This window comes from Henckelia pumila, chromosome 3 (genome assembly GCF_033568475.1).
Source record: "Henckelia pumila isolate YLH828 chromosome 3, ASM3356847v2, whole genome shotgun sequence".
NCBI classification, from domain to species: domain Eukaryota; kingdom Viridiplantae; phylum Streptophyta; class Magnoliopsida; order Lamiales; family Gesneriaceae; genus Henckelia; species Henckelia pumila.
Genome location: NC_133122.1, coordinates 164,986,094 through 164,997,167, shown reverse-complemented (window position 1 = coordinate 164,997,167; position 11,074 = coordinate 164,986,094). Strand labels below are relative to the sequence as shown.

General features: G+C 35.2%; 3 protein-coding genes across 3 annotated transcripts; 2 read left to right on the top strand and 1 right to left on the bottom strand.

The window, feature by feature from the left end:
- Positions 1–1,278: 1,278 nt before the first annotated feature.
- LOC140892083 (asparagine--tRNA ligase, cytoplasmic 2) lies at positions 1,279–4,401 on the top strand. The gene is made up of 8 exons (XM_073300826.1): positions 1,279–1,709; positions 2,191–2,427; positions 2,588–3,172; positions 3,297–3,482; positions 3,562–3,626; positions 3,720–3,849; positions 3,955–4,013; positions 4,090–4,401. The coding sequence occupies exons 1-8, from the start codon at positions 1,338–1,340 to the stop codon at positions 4,271–4,273; spliced, it is 1,818 nt and encodes a 605-aa protein (XP_073156927.1). The 5' UTR covers positions 1,279–1,337; the 3' UTR covers positions 4,274–4,401.
- Positions 4,402–5,413: 1,012 nt separating this feature from the next.
- On the top strand, positions 5,414–6,403 carry LOC140893172 (uncharacterized). The gene is made up of 3 exons (XM_073302239.1): positions 5,414–5,597; positions 5,730–5,788; positions 5,867–6,403. The coding sequence occupies exons 1-3, from the start codon at positions 5,513–5,515 to the stop codon at positions 6,026–6,028; spliced, it is 306 nt and encodes a 101-aa protein (XP_073158340.1). The 5' UTR covers positions 5,414–5,512; the 3' UTR covers positions 6,029–6,403.
- A 1,096-nt stretch (positions 6,404–7,499) lies between these two features.
- LOC140891307 (uncharacterized) lies at positions 7,500–10,718 on the bottom strand. The gene is made up of 6 exons (XM_073299744.1): positions 10,549–10,718; positions 10,420–10,470; positions 10,278–10,329; positions 9,979–10,037; positions 8,931–8,976; positions 7,500–7,929 (listed from the first exon to the last, which is right to left on the bottom strand). The coding sequence occupies exons 1-6, from the start codon at positions 10,630–10,632 to the stop codon at positions 7,838–7,840; spliced, it is 384 nt and encodes a 127-aa protein (XP_073155845.1). The 5' UTR covers positions 10,633–10,718; the 3' UTR covers positions 7,500–7,837.
- Between the last annotated feature and the right edge of the window lie 356 nt (positions 10,719–11,074).

The following is an 11,074-nucleotide window of genomic DNA, read 5'->3' as shown; positions in this document are numbered from 1 at the left end:
AAATCCAATTTTCCAAACGGATGATTAAAATTCAACAGAAAATTATTAGTTTATTTATATTATTATATAATTATATGTGTAGAAAAATCTTTATAAAATAGTTTTTATAAACTTAATTTGATTGAATATTTAATGAACTTTAAAATAATGTATTTTATATTAATTATAATTTATAAAACAGCTTGAATTCTCGGAAAAAATGCGTTTCGTTTATATCAGTTTATGGGAATTTCGTGTCAATCATTATTTTTTAACTAATTCGGATTATATTATGCATTTTAAGAATTTTAAGCATTTTGAAAATATGCCTACAATTGTTTTTAAAAAAAATAAAAAAATATGCATATAAAATCGATATAATTAAAATAATAAAAATAAAAATTAAATTAATAAATTTTATATAAGAAAATGTAAATAAATTTAAGATTTGAAATTTATTTGGAAACAAAAATGAAATACGATATACCTCACGAGACTTCACCGTGACATGTTTACAACTAGGCCAAATGATCCTCGACTGAGGTAGTGTTTGAGAAAGTTTTTAGGAAGCATTTTTCATACTTTTTTTTAACAAAATTTTACAAAATTTAAAAATTTTGTTAAGGAAAAGCGAAAAGTGATTTCTAAAAGCTCTCTCAAAAACTACCTAAATGTAATTAATACTCTTTGGTAATATTTATTTAGGTTGTATTCTTTTCTTCATCCATCTCAATTATTTGGTTATATATATATATATATATATATATATTCTATTATATTAAGTGTGAGGCCACACCAAACTGGTACGTTGATGTGACCTCTTTGTTTTTAATTTTTTTTTTTACAATTTTTTTTTTTGCAATGATTTAATATTTTTTTTATTCTCTAAAATTATTTAATAAAAAAAAACGGACTATAAATGAACCCAAACATGTACGCAAAAAGAGATTCTATAAACACACAACGCGTGCAATTCGATACTAGTCTATATAAACGAAGGATACAATTAACGAATTTTGGTACGTGATCTCCGATCCTACCAAATTTCTAATGACCATGTTTTGTTTGTGGTCATAACTACTGAATAGATTTGCATAGTACTTAAGCAACACGTTTACGTTTGAAAACTCGCGCGAATTCCCAGCTCTTGAAGAATACCAAACCCTTCCCTTCTCCTTCAAACTTCCCTCCCAAGCTTTCTTTCCTCCACAATCCTTCAAATAAAGCCAAAGCAAAGCATCATTTCTCTCTTCTTATATATAATCCTACTTCTCCCTCACAATCCCAAGAAAACAGATCATCTGTTCCATATTCCCGTACCCATTCAAAGTTTACGGCACCAAATTCCTCATTTAAAAATGGCCCTTGTTGAAGGTCCGGCCGCCCTTCAAAAGTATTCGAAAAGGGTGATCTTGAAAACCATATTAGGCCGTTCCGATGGCGGCGTGGGGTTGATTGGACAACGTGTGGTGATCGGGGGATGGGTGAAGTCCTCCCGTGAGTTCAGAAAGGAACCGGCTTTGCCAGCTCCGGAGGTGGTTGGACCCAAAGATACGAGCTGCGTTGAACTTCTTCAAACTCGCTTGCCATTTTTCCGGTCTATCATGAAGGTTTTAGGCGTAGGCGAGCTTCGTATTCGTGACAAGTTGGATTCTGTTGTCCCTAAAACGCCACAGCCCTCGATTTCAATATTGCAAATCAGTGATGGATCCTCTGTTTCTTCTTTCCAGGTTTCTATAAGTTTATTTCTTGGTTTTAATGCCTTGATGTTATACATATATTGTAAAATATCAATGGTCTAAGGTAGTGTTTGAGAGAGATTTTGAAAAGCATTTCTCAGCTTTTTCTTAACAAAAATTTAAAATTTTGTTTACGAAAAGTTGAAAAGTGCTTTCTAGAAGATCTCTCAAACACTACCTAAAAGTCCTTGTGAAATTCCACCACTTAAACCCTCCGAGAATATCTACAAGAATTGGAACGCATGAGAGAGAAAATATGAATTTTAGGCAGAGTAATAAACTTGTTTTGTGTTAAACTGGCACAAGCATGATCTCTATCAGACAGACTTTTAATTATTCAAACAAGAGTCGTGATCGTGTATGTGATCGAGTGTTTAAACCGGCGACACAAACATCGTTTGGCACATTAAATCAAAGTTGGAGCGAGCTCCATTTCTCTTGTTGAATAATTATTGTGTTGGCGTTGGATCAGGTTCTGGTGGACTCGGCGTTAGCTTCTCCGAGTCATGTGATGCCTACAGGAACTTGCATACATGCAGAAGGCATATTGCAAAAACCATCACTGCAGGGGAAGCAAGTCTTGGAGTTTAAAGCAGAGAATATACTTTTTATTGGGAAAGTTGATCCAGATAGATATCCTTTGTCCAAGAAGCGTTTGCCTCTCGAATCGTTAAGGGATTCTTCTCATTTTCGGCCACGCACAACGACGGTAATGGCCTCTCTTTTCTTGAGTAGTATTTATATTTAACTTATGGTTTCAAGACTTCAATATTTTAGAGCTTATGACAGTTCTGGAAATGAAATCTACCCCATTAAATTTATCCTTAGGTACGTTTAATTTTGTGCAAATTGACGCGCATTATTCGCAGGTAGCGTCTGTAATGAGGATCAGAAATGCTCTTACACAAGCAACACATAACTTCTTCCAAGAAAATGGCTTTCTCAATGTGCAAGTGCCCATAATCACCAGCACTGATTGTGAGGGATTTGGTGAAAATTTCCTGGTTACAACTCTTCATGGTCACGATGGAATCGAGGATCAAAGCAATGCTGATGACACCTGGGGCGTGAAACTTGAATCGATTAAAGCATCCATTAAAGAAAAGAGCAAGAAAGTGGAAGAACTTCAAAGAACCGAAAGCAACGAGGAAGCAGTGGCTGTTGCGACTCATGACCTCAAGAAAACAACTGAGTTAGCATCACAATTGGAGGAACAACTAAAGGCAAAAATTGGAAAATTTACTCAAACTTACAAATTTGATTTCTCAAATGATTTTTTTTCTAGCAAGACTTATTTGACTGTCACCGGTCGCTTGCATTTGGAGAGTTACGCGTGCGCCCTTGGAAATGTTTACTCAGTTGGACCAAGATTTCGTGCACATAAAATTTATTCCAATAAATCATTGGCTGAGATGTGGATAGCCGAGCTTGAAATGGCATTCTCCCAAATAGAGGTATATTCCGCTTGACTGTGGATGGAGCTGGGATTTCGATTTTAGTTGTGAGAAATCAAATTTCTAAAAATACTACACGAAAAATAGGAGGCGGTTCACTTTTTTGTTTTTTTGGTTATTTCAGGATTCAAAGGACTGTGCAAGTGACTTTTTGAAGTTCATTTGCAAGTGGATTCTTGAGAATTGCACGGAAGACCTGAAGTTCATCTCAAAACGTGTTGACAAATTGGTCGTGGATCGGCTTCAATTTATAGTAACAAGCCCATTTGAAAAGGTTTCCTACACAGAGGCAGTTGAAGTTTTGAAGAAGGTAAGCTGATCTTCTGTCTCCTTTACCAACATTTCAAGAAATCATAACATCTTCTACTTCTTGATGATCATGAAATCAGGTTACAGAGAAGAAATTCGGAGAAAAAGTTGAATGGGGTGCTTCTCTTAGTGAAGAACACAAAAGGTCTAAAAACAGGATTGCAGATTACACTTGAAGGCTTTGTACAAGTAGAAAGAAATATCTAATCTCCTGTCACGTTTATTTGCTTGGTGGCAGCTATCTAAACGAAGAAATATACAAAAAACCACTTGTCATATACAACCAACCAAGGGAACTTGAGCCATTCTACACACGGTTGAACGATGATGGAAGAACCGTAGCATCGTTTGAAATGATCTTGCCAAGGGTAGAAATTAAGCATAAATTCGATTAAAATCAACGATCCTTGTTCAATTATAGTTTCTTATGATAACATGCATGTATACAATCTGCAATTTTTGTCACAACTTAGGTTGGAACTTTGATCAGGGGAAGCCAAAAGGAAGAACGCTTTAACATGTTGAGCACAAGGTGAGAAAATGTCGTGCTATATACCGGAGTTACTTACTCGTGAATGATAGCTAATCATAATCATTAATCATTGTAGGATTAAGGAACTCGGATTGGAAAACCATCAGTACGAATGGTACCTTGATCTTCACAAGCATGGAATCGCAAAATGCTCGGGTTTCAGCTTCTTGTTTGATCCCTTTGTTCTTTATGCCACCGGACTCAATGATGCCAGAGATGCTGTCCCTTTTCCAAGAAGCTTCGGCAAAGCCAACAATTGAAAGTGGATCGATGTTCCATTAAAATCAGCAAACAGTTAAGACCATAAGAAGGGATATTACAAGCTAGATTACATACAAGTACATTCATGATAAACATTGTACAGATATTTTATTCAAGGAAACATAAGTTGGTGAAATAAATAAATCTATGATATTAAACTCATCACACATATATTCGTGTGTATATGAAACATTCTTAATTACATTTCTTTTTCTTTGAAAAAATGGCTAAAAAATTTAATCAAATTAAAAAAAAGATTCTCCCAAGAACATATATATGTTTGGTAGAACTGTCATGTAAGCAACAGAAAAGGAAAAAAAAAAAAATGGTTGACCAAGCAAGTACTACAAGGACACATTCTAGCTGAAGCTGGAAAGCACTTGCCATCAAACATGCAAACCAAAGGGGTAAAATAATCTGTCAAGTAAAAAATAAATAAAGGTAAGTGTAAGAATAAGGTAGTGTTTGGAAGAGCTTCTTAAAAGCAATTCTCAGCTTTTCCGTTAACAAAAATTTGTTATTTTGTGTAATTTTGTTAACGAAAAGCTGAGAAGTGCTTCCTAAAAGCTCTCCCAAACGTTACCTAAGAATAAGATCACTCTCGAATTTCAGCACTTCTGTAAAGCAACAGTCTGGATTCTGGAGTATAATGGCAAGTAGTCCATACGCAAATAGGATCACAAATAAACTTGTATAAATTCTTTTTAGGGAAAAGAAAAACAGCCTCATTCAATCTTTTAACAAAAATCACGTCGATGTGATACAAAAATTATTTAGTCCAAGGGTGATTTAGCATTTTTTGGTGGTTTTCGGTTTTTTAAAAAAGTTATAAAAAATTTGAACATTTTTCACATAATATTCTCTCATAATCAAGTGTCATCGGTCCTGTCTCCCTCATGCAAACGAGGACAAAATTATTAAATAAATCTGCAAGATATTGCTGAACATGAGGCAAAAATAAATGACGGAAAATGGAATAATCTAGCGTTTTGGCAGGACAAAAAAATTTCAAAATTATTTGTCAGTTGGGGGACCCCTTTGTGTTTTTTTGTTTTATTTTATTTTATTTTTTTCGTACTAGTGCGTATATGATAGCCAGTCTATCTCCTTATGGTCGATATTCAGCCACAACCCTTTTTCTTTGTTCCTCCAATCTTCATTCCTTCGTCTCCTTTTTAAACTTCCATTCATCAAACATAACATATATTCATTCCTATACGTACGAATAAGGCAAGATTATGGCAAATGCAAAACATCACTTCTATATCTTGCTCTTCCTCCTCTTGTTTTGTGCTGCATTATTATTGCTTCAACCCCGACATGGTTATTATATTTTGCAACTTTTTTTTTTTTTTTTTTTTTAAGTTTCTTGCTTTGAAATCTATGTTTAGTTTTTACAAGCACCCAAAATGGTTGGATGTGTCGATATGATATGAGATTCACAACATGATGCAGGTGTGGTTAAAGCTTATTTTATCTCAAAACCGGCAAACGAAGGAGGACTATATCTCAAGGTTAGACGAAGAAAATAGTGGATATATATATATTTTTAAAAAAAAGACCTGTTCAATTCTCATGCTGATACTATGCAGGAGGGCAATCCGAGAAGATATTTGATTGGGTCCGTAGCTCCAACGTGCACCTACAATGAATGCAGAGGATGCAAGTACAAGTGCAGAGCCGAGCAGGTTCCGGTTGAAGGTAACGATCCGATAAACAGCGCATACCACTATAAATGTGTTTGTCACAGATGACGTTTCATTTCGTGTCACAAATATTCGATTTCAGTGCTCGAATTTTGTAGAGATATGCTGGAGAGTTAGGTAGTGTTTGAGAGAGCTTTTAAGAAGCATTTTTCAGCTTTTCATTAACAAAATTTTAAAATTTTGTGAAATTTTGTTAACGAAAAGCTGAGAAGTGCTTCCTAAAAACTTTCCCAAACACTACCTTAATAAAGGCTCGACTATTCTATACTAGATAACAAACAGTTGCGTTAATTTTTTCCAAAGAGCTGTCTTTTGCCAGTTGTAACATTCATGATGCGTATTGTATTGTTCCAAGTTTTGTGATGTGATATTGTTGAAATTTTTTGTATGGTGGCACATATTAATTCAAGAAAATGAAATAAGATTTGAGGTTCTATAATAGTTTCCAGATTCTCCCGGACTTCATGTTAAAGGGTGGTATCTAGGTATCATACATTATATGAAATAATCTGTCAACAAAATATTAGTCACATGACTCGTTGATTGACAATATGTTCGTTACTGATCATCTTCAAACCTTGCACATTTGGTCAAAATATGCAATACATATCACATCATGTCTGGTTGTACGTCTAGGGGCAACGCAAAACCCCTTTCACAAAACAACAAGAGAAAGGTATATATATATATATATAATATATATCATTAAGTTCACACCCAGAGAATATGCTGTTTGAGGGTGAAATAGGGAGGGTTTCCAAGGCGTAATGCACGAAAGATGTAGGCTCAAGATTAATGCCCAATACCCGTTGCACATAAAATACAAATGTCATCGCACTTTATACATTCTTAGAAATTAAATAAATTTCATACAAAGAGCGCAACATTTGAGTATGTAGACCTAATTCACGGATTATTTTATTGTACAGCTAAGATATTTCTCTTCTCTATAATGTGGTTAAATGTTAGTCGTTGAATTATCAACACGTATATCAACCTTTATAAAAATATGAAAAACTTACATGATATAATGATACTGAAATATTGGAATAAATACTCCCATAGACTATAACCCTAATTTCCCAAGTAGATTAGCCCCCGCGCAAGTGGCACATGGCCGCGGTCCCAAATAGGTGCACGCCTACATGCGATCACATGTGGGTTTTTTGTTTGAATCCATGCTTTTTGCACTGAAAGGCAGAAATCAGTTCATTGGATACATTATATCAGTAAGCGTGGAGGCCCCATCTTCAAAGTACTGTAAGTTAGCTTCCACTTACAAAACTCTACTCATGAATCATATATGTATGATTGCAGCGACTTACAGTTGATTAATGGTTTACATTATGTTGACAAAAAAGTTCCACTCATAAAAGATATTCGGAAAACTTTACACGTGCTTGCTACCTTACTTCAAGAATTTGTCAGCTTGTTTCACATAGATTGGACCTATTCGTTATCTAAAACACACAAGAATTGATAAATTGCAAGCAATTAAGCTAGGATGAATGGATCACATTCTTATCAGCACGGACGTTAGTGGCAATTAGAAAGTTGACCAAATGGACATATTGCAACTTTGTGAGAAAACCTCCAAGATGTTTGTATGTAATATAATATAACAATACCAAGTACATGTTTACTATAATAATAAATACAGCGCGTGGATGAGATTATATGCATTAATAGTTGATGCTGTACTGAGTGGATGAGAGGAATGTACGATCCTACCATCAAGTGAGAGCAGTGTAATGACTGCTGCAACTTGTAATTGCCAGACCCCTCCCCGCAACTGATTCTCCTCGGGAAACCACAGCAAAGAAGTTCAGCAGTTTAACAAGTAGTCATTTCCTAATGCTAAGAGGAGGAACGTGGTGGCGATGGTGAAGATGACACAACTGCATGATAAGATGAAGAGGCAAGTTGAACAAGTGCCGGAATAGATCCACCTGTGCGAAATAATGACCACAAGCATCAGAATTCAAAAGTCCGAAAACCACAAGGGTCTTCAATCTATGGCAATTGAAAAGAAGAAAAGTAAATAACATCGTCTTTTCAAAAGTAAACCATCATCCCCACATTCTCCACTATTGTTCTTCATGCTTGGAGACGACCAGAAACGCAAAGCAAGAACATTTGATGGGAGCTATTCAACAGGGTCACAGGAAAAACTTATACTATGTTGTACTTCGAAACCATAAAACAAAATTAAAACCATCCAATCAAAATGGTGATTACGAGCATATTTTCAGTGTCAGTTTCCATTCTAAAATTAAATCCAAAATCGAGAACTTATAGGTTATTTCTTGTACAAAAAGTAAGCAGGCGGAATAAAAGAAAGAACACAATAATTTGTGAAAAATGCTAAATTTTTTTCTTAAAAAAACAATTAACAATTTTTATTAATTATATATATGCCATTATGCTATATCTCCACCACTTTTGACAAAATCAGATCAAAACAAAACCACACCAGAATAGTTAGAACTCAAATCGAAACCTTCTAACCATTACTATGACTGAACTGCTTATAGAAATTTGGATTTGGTCTTCCTAAAGATGGACCAGCCATCATTGGTCCCCTGCCCTCTCAGGACAATGCAGGTGTGTTGTCCTTAGCTATTATGCAAACTACACAACTTTTTACTAAATAACCAGCTACTCTTGAATTATAGCCAAATGAAAATCTAGTTACAACACTCCATCAATAGCGGCCAACTGCCAACAGGATTATTTTCTTAAAATAAGAACAGTCGTCACCAGTAACGTTACATCAAAACTCCAATCTTCTACCACTATAGCAAACCCCCATAAAACAAGACCCATCACAATTGTAATTTTGGAGTTGGGACCATGGCAACAAAAATTTGTTCAGCCTTTCCAACTATGTCATGAGGTCATCACAGCATATGCAGAGTTTAATACATTTCAGTGTGAAAAATAGATTCACCTGTTAATCCAGCACAACCTGAAGAGAAAACAATGACTGGTGGGGCCTGCATCCCAAAATAACAATTAAAAAACCCACAAAGAAAAAAGAGGGAAAAACCAAAAATCAGCACAGAAGGAAAGCTCCTTATCAATTTAAAATTGGATGTAAATAACTTTTATAATATCCTAGACTTTGATGTTACTCGTTCATGCACGGGATGGACTTATACACAATAAATGAGGGGGCCATAGTACAGTGTTCTTACATAACATGTCAGTATTTAACATAGTTATACAAATACAAAAAGAAAACTAAGTTAAATTTAACACAGCTGTGATGGCAAAATTCGAAGAATATACAATGACACAAACCCCCACATTATAATCCACGCTTTTTCCGCAGAGCCAAATATCATGAATTTTGGCCTATTTCCTGCATTGCAGATGATCCTTATCATATAGCTCTGTTATTAACACCCTCCTCATTTTAACCCCTTTCAATCTCCATTTTGGCATGCAGATAAAGAGAAAGGATGTGGGGACAAAATTGAAGTAGAACAGTAACATTACAATCTTTCTCATGGATCCTCAATTAACACTCGCAATTGCAGGTTGATCATCGGAGTATGAAGGGCAGTGGACACGTCTACAGGTAGCTAATTTATACACTAGTACAGTAGTACTCTTGCAGTATAAATAGGAATCTTATTTATCTTGAATGAGGAATTTGGCCCCTTGTAGCCACCCCTCCCACAAGAGTTCAATCTGAGACTGAATTTTTTTTTATGTTGTTGATGCCTAAGGGTACCCTATATCACCAAATGTTCAAGTATTTCCAACTAAGAAAATCAATGAATATCACTTGTCCTTAAGAAAATCAATGAATATCACTTGTCCTTGCATAAACATAGACTACGTAGCATAAAGCAACACAGAATAATGACACGGCCAAATATAAAGACAATAATCCACAACCCACCATCATCATACGAAGAGAAAAGAAAGAAACAAAGCTCCCGAATAAACGGGAGCAACGCCAACTTCTACAAAAACAGCAAAAGACTTACACCAATGAGGAAATGTAACCACATAGGTCCTTTGATCCACCTCCTAACAATCGGCATAGCTGTAGAAGAAAGAAATTTGAGAATCTAAACATAAAAACCATCATTACAATTGCAAGAGTTTGTATGTATAATACCCACAATCCCAAACCAAAAATACAATCGCATATATATATAATACATTAATCAACACAACTAAAACAAATCAGTGAATGCAGAAAAATGAATAATTCAAATCAAATTCCGGTCTTGACCCAGAATAGACTAACCAACCATAGAAAATGATGTAGCACCAATCATACCGTGGTTGAAACCATAGAAAGCTCCTGCCGTGCCTCCAACGGCTGATCCTATCTAATGTAACGAGTAAAAAGACACAAGATCTAAGTCGATTGAAAGGTAGAGTACAGCAAGAAAAAAAGATGCAAAAATGGCGATCCACACCATGGAAAAGCCGTCCCTGATTAGCGGTGAAACAGTCCACTGGCTGGTCTCCTGTGGAAATACAGAGTTGGGATTTTACTTGTGAGGATAAATCGTTGGGTAAATCAAAAGGGTTTTGGTGATTCATACCATCTCTTTGGAAAGGGGACCAGCACAATGCTGACACCTGAAGCTATGGGTATCACCTCGCGATTTAGAACTTGGCTCCCCCATCAAAGCGGTGCGCTGGTCTGGTGATGAACACACAACTGAAATCCAGCTCCAGATGGAAGAGTTTTTGGAGTTAGGGTTTCAAGGTCATGCCGCTATTTAATATTTATTATATTATTGGACTTTGCCAATATACTCCTTTAAATAGGGTTTTTTTTAAAAAAAATTTAATGTAAAATAAAAAATCAATTTAAAAAACAAGGTGGGAAGATATATATCACAAATACCACAAAACACTGTTAGAGACAGCGAACCCTGGAATATTAGAGGACACTGCCTATGTGGCAGAGTTCCCTACCTATGGCAGCGCACCATGGTTTTTATTATTATTATTATTATCACTTTATTTTATTTTCTTTTTGTTTTTAGTTAATTATATAATTAATAAATGTTTTTATAAACTTATAATTTATTTATGGGCAATTTGCTGAAAAATCTCCAAATG